Here is a 14,837-nt window from a genome sequence, read left to right on the forward strand (position 1 = left end):
CTTTACACCAAAGTCCATCCATACAACTTCTGTGGTCTGTAACACTCATCCCAGTAGACAATAGTAATAAACTACGTACGTTCAACTTTTTTTTTTTATTATATTCTTCAAGATTTGATGGTTATTTTTCACAAGGCAAATATATGACAAGGTGAGAAAAACAAGCAAGATTTGAATCCAGCTTCTTTATGAAAAAAAACTTTTAACACCATCAAATGCTCAACTGTTATTGCTTCAAATCTTAGATCTTCTTACGGTGTCATTTATTTCAGAGGTAGTATACGCCTTTCAAATCATCTAGGCAACTTATAAAATGGAAATAGGAACCTCCCAATGTGTATGTTCTATTGTAGCATCAAAAATGAAACAATCGCACCCGGATTCCCAATCTTCACACAGTATTCACAAGAAACAATTTCACTGGAACCCCATAATTCCGACAAAAAAACTGGCGTGAACCACTCCTAACAAAAACTTCTCCAAATAAAGTTTAGATCCAACTAACCTATATTTCGCAGCTACCAAACATATTCATACAAACATACTTCATCTCCAGAAGCACCTTTCCTTCGTAGACTCTGATCACTCCGCATCAGACTTCTTCGACATCCGACCGGACAAGCCACTTGTCTCCATTTCCCAAAACAAGCTTTACTTAGTCACATATAAATCCCAAACACCACCTCATTTTGATACTTAGTCGCACAACCAACCATCCCTAAGCGACCAAGTAACAAGAAAGATGGGTTGGAATACTTCATTCCGCTCTAGCCACGGATTTTGCCTCACCAACGATCCACTTTGACCCACACTAACTCCAGTCGTTTTCTAGTGACCAAACACACAAAAATATGAAGGCGTCGATCGACACCTCCTTGATGTCGCTCAACACTCCAAGCTTACCACAAAACATCCATGGAAAAACCTCCATACTAACATCAGGTTAATTCACAAACTAACCGTTCATTCCACAAACCCACTGTTGAATATGGAGCCTGTAACACCACGAAGCTCCCCACCAATGTTAGCCAAACATGCTTTGTTTCGTCCTTCAAACGTTGTCCCGAAGTAGCCATCCTAGACCAATCCGCGCTGTCTGTCTGCTGGTGCTGATGTCGACCGACACCACCCCAGTGTCGAGAGACACCACACCTAAAACATTACCTGAAATCGATTCCAAGCGCCTCTTGGTCATAAAAACTAATTCCACAACCAATATTCGTTCCCCAACGGTTAAGCACATAAACAACTTATTCACAGGGACATAAACTATAGAGCAACCCATGCATCCCTCTCAATTCATCTCACTCATCACAAATCCACCACAATTATCCCTAAACCCTAGATAAGCCTAACATCAACCACTTACCTTGGATTAGAGACTAAATCTGAGCAAGGAGCAATACCATACCACCAGTAGTGCTTCCCTCTCCTCCACACCACAACATAACCACTCCCCTTCATTCCCATCTCCAAAACCATATCCTCACCTCTTTAACATCCATTGATACCAAATCTCTCTTCTCTTCTCTAGGTAAGAAAAACGTTTGGGAAGAGGGGACCTCTTAAACGAAGAGGGTGTTCTCCTTTTATAGAGCAAGTTTAGAGTTTCTCTATAACTGCTAAACCGTCCAAAATCGGAGAACGAACAAAAACTAATTAACCCGAAACGTTGCTAGTGTCGACTGACACCTCTTTGGTGTCGCTCGACACCAAACACAAACTATTTTGGGGTCACTTGCGGTACACAAAATCATGCTTGAATGCTCTCTAACAATTATGAAACCATTTTTTCTAATAGTATAATTTTGGAATCCTTTATATTTCTCCAAATTTTAGACCTTGTAAATCTACAATAGCAAATTCTTATCAGTACCTTGGAATAACCCTTAATATCTTTTAAGTTTTATTTTTTCTAAAATTTGCTTTTGTGTTGTATCAGGCTATTGTGTGGTGCTTTCATAGCTTTGCACACTATGCTTTATCAAAATTATGTCACAACTATGCGCCCTTCAATTCACCCATCAACAGAACATTCACGTGGGAGCCCTCTGGCTATTTGGATCCTCACCAAATTGCCTTTATTATTGAACCAAAAAGAATGTTTTTTTGGCAAGTTTTGGATCATCCACTTTATCGACACTTTGAACATGAATTTGGTCCTTACATCAACAACATTAGGGGATTTTGGATGCTTTTAGTGTGAGCCTTGAGGGTTATTGATGTACAATATGTAATTTCGATGAACAAAAGTTTTGGACGAAATTTGCCAATATTTCTTATTCTATTTTTCTTATTATTTTCTTTTTTTCTTCAAACATACAAATTTACTCTCTCAAAACTCATCTTTTGGTTCCATTGAATCCCTATATAAAAAACATACAATTTTGTAGGCTAAATATTATTATTATTATTATTTTGTTAAAACCCATTTTTCCTTACAAGATATATATAAATATAACATATATAGAATCACACATTATTTTGATAAGCACAGTTTCCAAACATAATTTCCATCATTTCACTATATAAGCATATGAAATTCGCAATATCCCTTAGTTCATTTATACTTCATTTAGGATTTAAATTTTGGTGGATTGTGATAAAAGCAATACGAATTCGATGAAGGATTTAAATAAGTACCACTACCACTATGAATATGCATTGAATATATAATAACCAAACATACATATTTTTCCTTTTTGTAATTTCAACTCTCGACTGTTCATATCAAATCAATTTAATTCAAATTATTCCAATTCATTTGTTTTGATTAGATTGAATATTGAAAAACACAGTTCTATTCATTATTTAATATTCCTTTTCCATTATATTGAGTTTTAAATATATACAAACTATATGCTGTCAAAAAAAAAAGAGAATAGATTTTTTTTTTAATGTTCAGACTAGTAAACAAAAATATTTTAGCGATGTAGATCTCTGAAAAAGGAATTATCAATGAATAGAGTAGGCTATCATGATAGTGATATAAATTTGAGTATCATTTACAATTTTGTTTTTCTAATTATCAAGTGTTTTTTTATTTTCAAGATTTAGTTTGTTTTACTAAAATTCACTTTCATATTTTTCATCAACCTTGGTTCTCTTCTAAAATAATAAATTAAAGGAATTTTAAAAGCTGTATTATTGTTTTGGAAAAGACTAGGTTACATACAACTTTTTATATCTACAACCTTATATCTATTTACTAATATAATACCAAGTCTAAGACTACACTTTCAACCACAATGACACATAATATATGTAATGTAAATGTATTTTATTTTATTCTTTGAATAAAGGAATTAAAGATGATTGTTAGGTAATGTCTTATTCAAAATAAAATAACATAAAATAATTGATTTCATTCTTTCTTGTGATCATACCTCACCAAAAAAAATAACATTCTGGTAATGTTCTTTAAGTTTCAACCTTTATAGTACATTCAACAAAAAGATTTTGTTCCCATTGAATGGTGGCTCTTTTCAGGTGGAATGTTAGTTTTCTTTAGCTCTAAAATATATAATTGTATATGTGCATTTTGAATTTGGTATCCATTTAATAATATTTTAAGTAAATAAGAATATCTTTTTTTTTCTAACATTATTCTTTGATTAGGTTAATCTGTCTACATCGTGAAACATAAACCTCTCTTTTTCCCGCATAACTGTTTAGAAAACTTAACTTTTGTTTCACATCAAATCGTTTCTCATAATAATACAAAGGACTTGTGATAAAAAATTGGAATTTAAAGAAAAACAACTTATGAAAATAAAGCAAATTATTATATAAATTTAAAAAAAAAGTAAACCATCGCTATCCTATTTTTTCCAAAATAATTATAATCTACTACAGTAGTATACAACAGTACTGCAGATGTTACCGAGAAAAGAATATTTTTCTTTATATATATAAAAAATAAGAATATTTTTTTTTTATTGTAAAAATATTTCCACTATAATTCCTTTGCATATTTCTCAAATAAAAAATAAATGATAATTTTAAAAGAAAAATAAACTGTAGTTAGTTTTCGGTTCTTTTTTTTTTGTGCAACCAAATAGTTTTCTGTGTCATATAATAATTTGTATAATAACATATGCATATATACTTTGTTGGTGGTTAAAAGATATTATTCTAAGATCATTATTCCTCAGGAAAATTAGGATATAATCAAAATTAAAGTCTAAATGATGAAAAAAGATTATTAATGTGCCAAAAAGTACAAATTTAGTGGACGATTGGATTGATTCTCTCCTACAATATTGATGATATTAGTAGCTTAGTTATATATAAAAAAAAATTGCGACGATAAGATTCATGTATGTTGATATGATATGAAAATGTCTTAGATCGAATTAGAAAGTAACTGGCAGTCATCCACTTCAAAGTTTAAACATATTCCTTGGCTTCTAGGATCTATACAATGCATGCACTAGATTTGTTTAAAGATTTATAAATGTGTGACATCTCAAGCATTTGAGCACATGCATGATATGAAGTTGATTTCACCAATAACGTGAACCAGTTCATATCTATAATCCGATATGATAATGCATAATCCAACCGAAGTGTGGCCACTATAAATGCATGTTCATATCTTTATATCTGGAGATTAGATTGACTTCTGACTCCAACTGTTCCAAGAGTCTCCGCTAGTTGAAACCCCGTCCTGTAGGTTCAAACAAAATTTCATACTAAAAATATTTCCATTTCCCAAGAAAACAGCAATTTACTTAAGCCGTAGAATAACTTACTCCAGCTTAAAACTCGATCACTTAAAACATTCTTATAATTCTCTGATTTGTATAATTAGTCACTATTCTAGTATTTTTCTCAAATATCATCAACGCAGACAGCGGTCTTCAGTGGTCTAAAGTTGTTTTCTTGATATGATTTGTTCCCCACTGTTTGGACTGTTTTATACAAAGAGAGAGGAAGTATCTTTCCCCAAACGATTTCATATATATATATATATATACATAAATAATATTATATGTGAAAAACACTAATTATATGAAGTTACAAGCACATATATTATGGTGAATGGTTCTTCCTATAAAAGTTCTGATTTTATAATAACTAAAATAATTATATTATATGTTAGTTACGCAAATGAGGTATAATAAATAGTTATATCGATTTCTAGTAAGATATAGTAGAAAACACTATTTTAAAATAATGATCATATTAAAAACTAAAAATTTATCTCTTAAATTTTTAATAATTTAAAGTACTATTTTAAAATATGATTTCATGTCATATATATGTTCTTGTATTATAAATAAACCTCTCTTTATGTAACAGTAACACCAATAATCTATAAATTTCATTTTCTTCCAAAAAATGGTAACTTCATTGCATAAAAGAGTTTCGTTCAACTTTATAATTACCATAGACGAATCAAACATGCATTTTGGTTTTGGAACAAAATGTATCATGTAAACGTAGGTGAATTATGTTCGTTGTTGTCTTAATTTTTATCACAGTTATCTTTTGATGTGGATTTATGGATGTGGACTTTCAAAGTGGAAAATACTTTGCTAACTCCAATGTCTCCAAGGTAAATTATGCTTTTAACAAAATAAAATTTTAAAGGAAAAGGGGAAACAAAATGAATCTTTCCAGTGACTTTGAGGAAAGACAGTTTTTTTTTTTTATAAATGCCCTACAAAATCTTTTTAAAAATTAATCACTCCACTCATATAAAATATAATATATAAAAGATGATTGATTTATATGATATATGCATATTGACAAGAACCATTAACATTGCTTAATTCTTCTTCTACTTCTTCTTTTATTGTGTCGGTTCGCTCGTCTTTATATATATTCTTTTCCCATATTGTAAAAAAAAATAGTTTTGTTTTATTAAATTTTTAATATATTCCAGAAGTTCTCTAATATTTTTCAAAAGTAATTCTCTCTTCATGCGTTGTTATAATATATTATATATATAGTGGAAAATTCCATTCATTTTAGGATTCTATGTCCACATAATCGGATTTTTATTATATTCACAAATATACTTCACCGCCGCAGTAAAAAATTTGTTGTCCTTAAATAATATTAGCTAGTGAAAAAAATAAAAATCCATGCATCCTATAAAAAGAAAAAGACAAAAATTATGATCTTAAATGCAGAAAATGAAATTTAGTTTTATCCGGATCCGTCTGAATGGGTTGGTATTTTCTTAACGGTATGTATATATTTTATCGCCATCTAAACGTGATTATTGAACTTGTGATCTGTAAAAATATTTCCAAATAGATTGTTATTAAAAAAAAAAAAAATGTATGCATTGCCTTTTCTTGGTGACTTTAAAATGTTTTGAAAACGTAATACTTAAAATATAAATATCTGATTTTCATAACCTTTGAATATTGCAGAGAGAATATTAGTAGGAAATCATCACGATTTCTTTAAATCCATCTAAAATAATCAAAACCTATTTTAAAACCTATTGAAACTCAAATAGTTCCAAATATTCATCAGAACAGAAACAAAAACTTAAAAGTTTTAATTCTTGTGCTAATGTTTAGACCCATCAGACGAGTTTCAGTTTTATGTTTTATTTATTGGGGTGTTTATTAAAACATGTTTTAAGTTTGAGGCCTAGTAAAAAGGAAGATCCACCAAAAATGGAGGAACCAAAGAATAAGCCATTGCCTCTTGGGTTGAATCTTATCTATTTCCCCAAAAAAAAAACTGTAATTTATTTTGTGACATTTCTTGATGTTCTGATTATAACGAAACCTAGTACACAAACAGGCAAAAAGAAGTTTCCGTTTGTGTGTTTCTCAAAGTTAGACATAAGAAAACGTGTAGATCAAGCAAGTGATATTACTATGAGTCACAAAGTCTCCAAGAAGTTAGACGAGGAGCAGATCAATGAGCTCCGGGAGATTTTCAGGTCATTTGATCGGAACAAAGACGGAAGCTTAACCCAGCTTGAACTCGGATCACTTCTCCGAGCACTAGGGATTAAGCCTAGTCCAGACGAATTCGAAACGCTTATAGACAAAGCCGATACTAAAAGCAACGGACTCGTCGAGTTCCCGGATTTCGTGGCTTTGGTCTCGCCGGAGCTTCTTTCGACGGCGAGGAGAACGACTCCTTACACGGAGGAGCAGCTTCACCGATTATTTAGGATATTTGACACGGACGGTAACGGGTTCATCACTGCGGCGGAGTTAGCTCACTCTATGGCCAAGCTTGGTCATGCCTTGACGGTCGCGGAATTGACGGGGATTATTAAGGAGGCGGATAGCGACGGAGACGGCCGGATAAATTTTCAGGAGTTCGCAAAGGCTATTAACTCTGCTGCATATGATGATTTATGGGGTTGATGTTTCTTTAGTGGACTCTTCCATTATGTTCCCCTTAATTTTTTTTAGTTTCTATGATAATTAGTACTTTTCATTAATCTACATGAAAATATTATTCTTATATTCACAATAATTACTCAAGTTGAAATTCCGGTTCTTTTTGTTTTCAGATTCTTGTCATGCCTCGGTGATTTGAGTCGCATTAGTATTTAATAATCTCTTACTTGTGGCAAATTTCATATGTGATATATTAGGAGTTCATTGTAATTTGGATGTATACATCCGGCAATTGATAGACCAATCCATATGTTTTGAGGTCTAAAAAGATGATAGAACTAAAACGATGTTATTATTACGTTTAAGTTTTAAAATATAATCTGTTATCGAGTAATATATTTATTGAAAACAAATATCATGTAACTTTTGTTTCTTTGTAACCGTGAATGTATATAATCTTGCTCAAAAAGAAAAAAGAGGAAAAAAAATCTTGACACCACTAGCTACGATTCTTTTATCAACCTGGTTTGGTTACAAGAATCTTTTGTTTCTTATTTTCTCAAAAGTTTGTTGCATTTCATTGTTTTGTTGCAACAAAATATTACCTTACAAAAAAAGGTTAGAAATGTTTTAGAAAAAATACAGTACTGAACTTCAACGGTCACCACCATCGCCAAAAATTGCAAAACCTTTGATCTCTTCCACATATCTCAGATATTACTCAATTTCAAGAGAAATGTTTAAATGAATTTATACTAGCAATGATACTGATCACGTATAGTATATATATCAAACTATTAATTATAATCTCAATGTCTACGAAACTTTATTATTCAAGCGTTAGAAAGAACATAAGACATTTGTCATGTTTTCTACATACTTCTTCTGATTCTTCTATCCACAATCACATCAGTTTCTGAAAATAAAAGGCACAATTATGTCAAAAACGATTAGCCTCTTTTATGGGTTTTTGCTGCTTAGTCTTTCATCTCTGTGCCATCCACTGCAAAATGTCTTTCCTGATCACACCGTCAAACCCGCCGCCTCTAACATAGCTCGGCTGAATTAGACTTGCGGCTAGATTGCCACTGTAGTGTCTGTACTGAGTTGAAGTTCCACTGGGTCTCGGCGGTTGGATCATCATAGAGACAGACGAGAATGGATTGTGCCGGAAGTGTCTCAATGAGGAGAACAAGTGCCTATCGGATTCACGGTTTTGAGGAGTCTGCGTCGTGTTTGTGTGCGATTTGGGACGGGACATTTCCGTTAATCTTTTTGCCTTGTCCAAATTCGAGTTGGTGTTATGTGGTAGTTCTGGCCGAGTACGGATCTGAGCTGCTGGTTTCATCCGGTCTAGCCAACGGAGAATCCAGTTTCCAAGATTCCTACCAACTTCTATGTCTCTCTCTTGTATGTTCTTGTGAACCGAAACTGCCACATCGAAGATTTTACGAGTCCTCCTGAACCAACCAAACAAGACAACACAGTCAATGCATAACCCTAAACAAATGAAGCTAAGCTTCTGTTAAAAATCACAGAAAAAGGAGGATCACAAGGAAGAAATCTATACCGTAACTAGACTAGATTCAACCTGATGATATATCTATGCAGAGATTATGGTACCGTAACGATGATAATCATAAACTTGTCCAAGAATCTCAAGCAAACACATGCAAGTGATAGATTCAAAGACCTCAATTAGACAAAGTCTCTTGGAAACCAAAGGCGAATCCAACGATTCCATACCATCAAACACACCTCTAGTTCTCTAATTCCTACAAATCACATTGAGAAATGCTTCAATTGCAAAAGATCAAATACAACAACAACAACAACAACAACAACGAGAGCAAGAAACGAAACTATAGACTTGATTTTTACACAAATGACTCGATTACAGTGACAAAGCTCAAAGGAACTGCTTCGATCAACCAGATTCACAATAGATTCATCATCAAGGGGAGGCTCGAACCCAACGATTCGAAAAGCATAAACAGAAATCAACAATTTCAACTACAGAACAATGCAATTTCTCAAAAAATTTGAAGAAAACAAAAACCTAATTTCCCGAATCGAGAGCAGCACAATCATCATAGATCAACCAGATTCGAAACGATCTCGAGATTAAAAAAAAAAAAAGTCTCACCGATGAAGAAACTGACGGATTTTGGGATGTTTTGGAGTAACAAGCCGACGCTGGATCTTCAAGGCGAGCCTATAAGTCCGTCTCAGTCCCAAGAAGTAGGCTGTTCCCAGAGTTATCTCCCAGAGCACCATCTTCCTTCTAACAACCTTCTTCTTCTTCTTCTTCTTCTTCTTCGGCTACACGATTTATCTGATGATCGCCATTTCGGTAGTCGTCTCACTGCTCTTCTTCGACTGGTTCATCGTTGATACAATCTTATTGGGCCTTCATTTGGCCCACTTTGATTTAGTAAACATATTGGCCGAGTTAAACCCAACGAATCTGACTTAAATGTGTTTTTTTTCTTATTCTTCTTCTTTTCTAATAACGAATCTTGTGAAAGTCTGATTAAACTTAATTAAGAGATAACTACGGTAACTAGTTAACTACATAAACATAACCTTAAAGATAAGACTAAATCAAACACAACAAAATCTACTTCGACGTTTATAAATTCTTTTTAAAAAGACTAATCACTGCTGGAGTAATCTTTCAGATGTGAATGAAGAAGAAGATTCAGAAATTAGTGATTGACTTCTGTGGTTCACGTACGTTACCTGCAACAAAGAAGAAGAAGGTAAAGTTAATTAGACATGTGTGTTTGTGTGGCACATGAGAGAAGGAAATTGTTTTTTTTTTAAATTTGGGATTTATTTAGAGTTTTACATTTTAATTAAAAAGAATTGGAAATTTACATTTTCTTAATAATGTCAAGTTATTATTGGCTATATATATGTTACTATGTATGCTCATCGAGAGCAATTGATTCACCGAGAAATAAACAAAGCTTTTAGAGAATTGATTTCAACTTCTTATTATTCTTCTGAGAGCAATTCTTTTTTTGTTTGTTTCCTACTTCACAAAAACACCAACACTTACTTCATTATTCTCACAAATCTTTCCTCTTCTATCTAGCGAAAACATGGCGGACGTCAGCGAATGCGCCCTTGTACGCTGCTTATGTTGCCCCTGTGAATGTGCGCTCAACTTCTTTATATCACTGCTCTTGTTCATCTGCTACGCTTCATTCATCGCTTGGATCATGGTCATATCCAACGACGTGAAATTCCAAGTCTACGACGCTGAGCTGACACATTTTAACCTCGAGAACAACAACACCAACCTCCATTACAATCTCACTTTGTACCTATCCATCCGAAACTCCAAGAGTAGTATCGGCATCCATTACGACAGGTTTGAAGCAAACGTTTACTACATGAACCAGCGGTTAGGAGCGGTTCCCATGCCGTCATTCCACCAGGGAAACAAGAACACGACGGCTCTCAAAGCAGTCCTTGAAGGCCAGAACCTAGTTTTATTCGACGATGAAGGACGCACCAAGTTTGATGACGATCGGAAGACTGGGGTTTTACAGAATCGACGTGAAGATGAGTATTGGTTGTAGGATTATGGTTTTGCAATTAGTGACGTGGCCGATGAAACCTATTGTACGTTGTCATCTCAAGGTCCCGTTAGCGTTAGGTTCCTCTAACTCAACAGGAGGGTTTGATTTCCAGTCAACCAAGTGCCGCGTTGGATTTTAACCATTTTTTTGTTTTGTGTTGTGGATTTGATAATGTGGAATACGTTTAGGTCTTTTGGTTTTGTGATAATGCACTATTTTCACTAGACAAACAAAGTAACAAAGATAGTTTTCCAAAAACAATCAAAGAGGGGTTGATGAATTACTACGAGACTTCCTCATTCTCAAGGTTTTTACTTTTTACTTTTTATCTCTTGACCTTAATTTGCTTTGGTTCGGTTCTTAGGCTGTATGTATCGGTTGTTCATACTCGAAATGGTGGAATAACAGATTTAAGAAGTATAGATTTCACCGAAACCTTAATCTAATTATGATTGGCATGGCGTTGATACACTAATGGTGACACGTCTAATTTGATTGTGATTAATGTAGAATTATGATAACTAGCAACACTATCACCATCGATCAATCTATCTTTATCTCAGTATCCTCGCCAAACACGTTTAGGCAGGCCTCAAAATTTGATAAAGCGCTGTTTTTCTTTCTAATCACTGATTCTCGACGCTACATGCTGTAGTTTGATTATTATTTTAGAAACTAGGACCAGACCCACGCTACAGCGTGGAGGAATGTTCACAGAACATAAATTCATAACGGATTGATACATATTATATTTTTATTTCAGGAGATAAAATAATAAAAGGAAAAAAGAAAGTGAATGATAATATACTGAGTTTTGATAAAATAAAATAAAAAGATAGAATTTTAATATTTTCATGAATTTGGATAAAATAAAATAATGAAAAAATTGTATTAATTTATAAAAATAGATTTTTGAAAATATTGTGTAAGTAATTAAGTTTGGGATTTTTGAAATTTTTTTTAATATAAAAATAAAAGAGTTTCCAGCTAACTTTTCTACATGTTCTGACCCGTTGCAAAATTACATACATGTTTTGACATGTTGCAAAATTGTATACACGGGATATATGTATCCACACAAAAAATGTTTCGGAAAATCTATAAATTATGGTTATTTTTTTAATTAAAAATTGAAAATTTTATAAGAATTTCTGTTAAGGATCCAAACGAATTATATATACTTTAAATCTGTATGAGTAAATTGATTTTTTGCCGTTTTCTTGGTTTCATGGTTAGAAAACACTTATTTAAATAGCATTTCATGTTGTAAAAAAAAAAAAAAGCATTTCATGTAATAATTCATAGTCTTTACTATCAAAATGGTTCCTAGTTTATTGTAAAGTTTCTTTTAAAGTTTATTATAGAAATTTTTGTCTGATTTTTTCTATTGAAGTTATTGGGCTGTATGTAATATTCACAATTTAGTTTAGTGTACTCTTTAGTATTGTCTTATAAAAAATCTTAATGGACTAAGTTAGGCCTTTTTGTAAAATTATTCAATTTAACATTAAACTAAACAATTTTTCTTTTAACTCTCTTCGACAAAATCGAGAAACCCAAACTCTAAACTAACCTTTTCCATTCTTCATCACTTCCCTTCAATTCTGTTCTTCGATTCATGTCAACATCGAACAGGTCTTCATATCAATTATTTCCAAACATGCTGATTTTCTATTCCTTTTTTGAAGAAAGCAAAACCTACCACAAAATCGAAATCGGGAAAACGCTACCGCAGTCAAAGGGTTTATATGTACATATCGGCAATTAATAATTCAACAAAATCACTTTGGCTTTACCAAATTCAAAGAGTTAGGAACTAATTACATGTATTTTGGTAAGTTATTTCAGTTTTTAAGTTAAATTTTGCAAATTGTCATTTGGTATTTTTCGAATTGATTGTCATGCTCTCAGATTGTTATTTTGTTTCTGAAAGTAGTGGATAATTTTCGTTCTCAAACAGTGGTATGCTTATATATTTTCTGTCAATTTTGATTTCACCTTTTTTACAAGTTTAGGGTGATTGGAAAAATTTGTACGTAAAAAGATTGGTATCAGTTGAGTTTGCCAATTATTTTAAAAATCTAATAAAATTTTATTTATGATTGTTTCAATACATGATTAACTTAAAACCCGACAAATAAAAAATAGCAAACTAAGTAATGATATATATGAACGGTATTGAATTTTTAAACTCATCTAACAACATTTCATTCTTGTAATAAACCTCTTGCAACACATGCTTATAAGTAAACAATACATAACTTTGCAAATAAAAAATTTACATAGATATACCTTTGAAAGAATTGACCTTAGGAAATCGCTGTGTTTGCCTATAAAAAAAAGGCAAACATATGACCATCTTATGCATGTTGTTTTCGCAAGCTAAGAGAATGTTTTCAGCAAACGACCCTCCATAGTGTACACGCTAAACGTTCATCTCTTAAGAAAGAAAAAATAGTAATTCAGTAGCATAATGTTAAAAAGTTACAAATTGTTATATGTATAGAATAAACACGAACTCATTAGTACCTTTTATCCATGAGTACAAACTCGATTTTGTTTTTAATCCTACCCTCCTTGTCATGAGTTTTCATTTTGCCGAAATTAACTACCTCACAATGACATCTACAAAAACACATTGGTTTAGGAACATAATAAATGGACTCTTGCAAAAAAAAAAACTACAAATATACTTACATATAAACATATAAGCTAATGAAAACGAATATGATACATACAAAAACTACTAATATAAGCTTATTCTATGGTATCTGATAAAACCATTTCTATAGTCTCTCTGGAATAGACGTTATATTGCTTCCAATAATGAATGATTTTCACTTGAATTCTCCAGCCTGTTCTGAATGGTTTAATGGACTGCAGATCTGTGATAGGCACGAGAGGGGCAGCCATTGAAGAAGGCTTGAAAGGAGAAAGTAAAGAAGGTATGGTGATTGAAGCTTCGATTAGTATCATCGTATTTTTAGGGAGTCGTCACGTATTCTCCATTAGATATGATTTGATTGTATAATTTATGGTATATTCGTGGAATGTGGGATAAAAATCTTAAGTAGTTAATTAGATAATATATTCTTAACAATGATGATATATTTTCTTGTGTGCAGTTAAGGATAAAAAATGAATCAGATCTTGAATTAGGAATATAGTACATTACTCAAAATGCGGCTTTGTAAGATTTTGGAATAGTCTTTGAAGATTGATATCTGTTAAATTAATTTTATTTGAATACCGTAATCAATGTCATAAAGGATTGATATCAATCAATTGAATACCGTAATCAATGTCTTTAATTGTTTGATTTGATAATAATATAGACTAATCTAATGTAGTTTCTCTATTTTGCAGCCTTTTTTTTGCAGCCCATAATAGCCCATTAATTATTCCGTGAGGGAAGCAGTTAGTTGAAGTTCGTCAATAGTTCCTTTACGATATCCAATTTAGAATTTTCGAGTAATTTGTAATTTAAAACCCGACCCATAAAGTTTAAAAGTCACCTTTAACCTTACTGAAATGTTTGAAGTCAAATTTCGACAGAGGCATTTTCGGACTATGTGAATGTATTTCTTTTTTACTAATATAGGGATAACAACATTTTCAAAAATATTATTGATCAAATAGCATGTGTGAATTTATAACGTAAAATACGGATTAGAATGTTAAATACATTTTCTAAATTTATAACGTCGTCAGTTAATGTATAATGGCGACCGTCTTTGATTATAACGTCTTCACATATTTAAATATTTAAATTTCTACATATTTAAAATACCCAAACAAGTATAATATGTTAATATCACTTTTTTTTCTTTCTCACATGTACAGCCTCTCGTCTTTTGTTTATTTTCTTCTAATTGTTTATTTTACAATCTCTGTAATCATATCCGTACTTCATTTTCTCTCATTT

At 32.2% G+C, this 14,837-nt stretch overlaps 1 protein-coding gene, 1 long non-coding RNA gene and 2 pseudogenes across 3 annotated transcripts; 3 read left to right on the plus strand and 1 right to left on the minus strand.

Moving 5' to 3' along the window:
* The first annotated feature begins 6,725 nt into the window (after window positions 1-6,725).
* Window positions 6,726-7,538, plus strand: LOC104741820 (putative calcium-binding protein CML17 pseudogene; annotated as a pseudogene). The gene has a single exon (XR_015580990.1). The product of XR_015580990.1 is annotated as a putative calcium-binding protein CML17 pseudogene (transcript).
* A 585-nt stretch (window positions 7,539-8,123) lies between these two features.
* On the minus strand, window positions 8,124-9,767 carry LOC104741821 (uncharacterized). Its single transcript, XM_010462743.3, has 2 exons — window positions 9,469-9,767; window positions 8,124-8,782 (listed from the first exon to the last, which is right to left on the minus strand). The coding sequence occupies exons 1-2, from the start codon at window positions 9,597-9,599 to the stop codon at window positions 8,308-8,310; spliced, it is 606 nt and encodes a 201-aa protein (XP_010461045.1). The 5' UTR covers window positions 9,600-9,767; the 3' UTR covers window positions 8,124-8,307.
* A 662-nt stretch (window positions 9,768-10,429) lies between these two features.
* LOC104743718 (putative syntaxin-24 pseudogene) lies at window positions 10,430-10,912 on the plus strand (annotated as a pseudogene).
* A 1,697-nt stretch (window positions 10,913-12,609) lies between these two features.
* On the plus strand, window positions 12,610-13,857 carry LOC147928291 (uncharacterized). Its single transcript, XR_015579471.1, has 2 exons — window positions 12,610-12,746; window positions 13,796-13,857. It is a non-coding gene; the product is annotated as an uncharacterized LOC147928291 (long non-coding RNA).
* Window positions 13,858-14,837: the final 980 nt, after the last annotated feature.

Source organism: Camelina sativa, chromosome 14, assembly GCF_030686135.1.
Source record: "Camelina sativa cultivar CO46 ecotype springtype chromosome 14, ASM3068613v1".
NCBI lineage: Eukaryota > Viridiplantae > Streptophyta > Magnoliopsida > Brassicales > Brassicaceae > Camelina > Camelina sativa.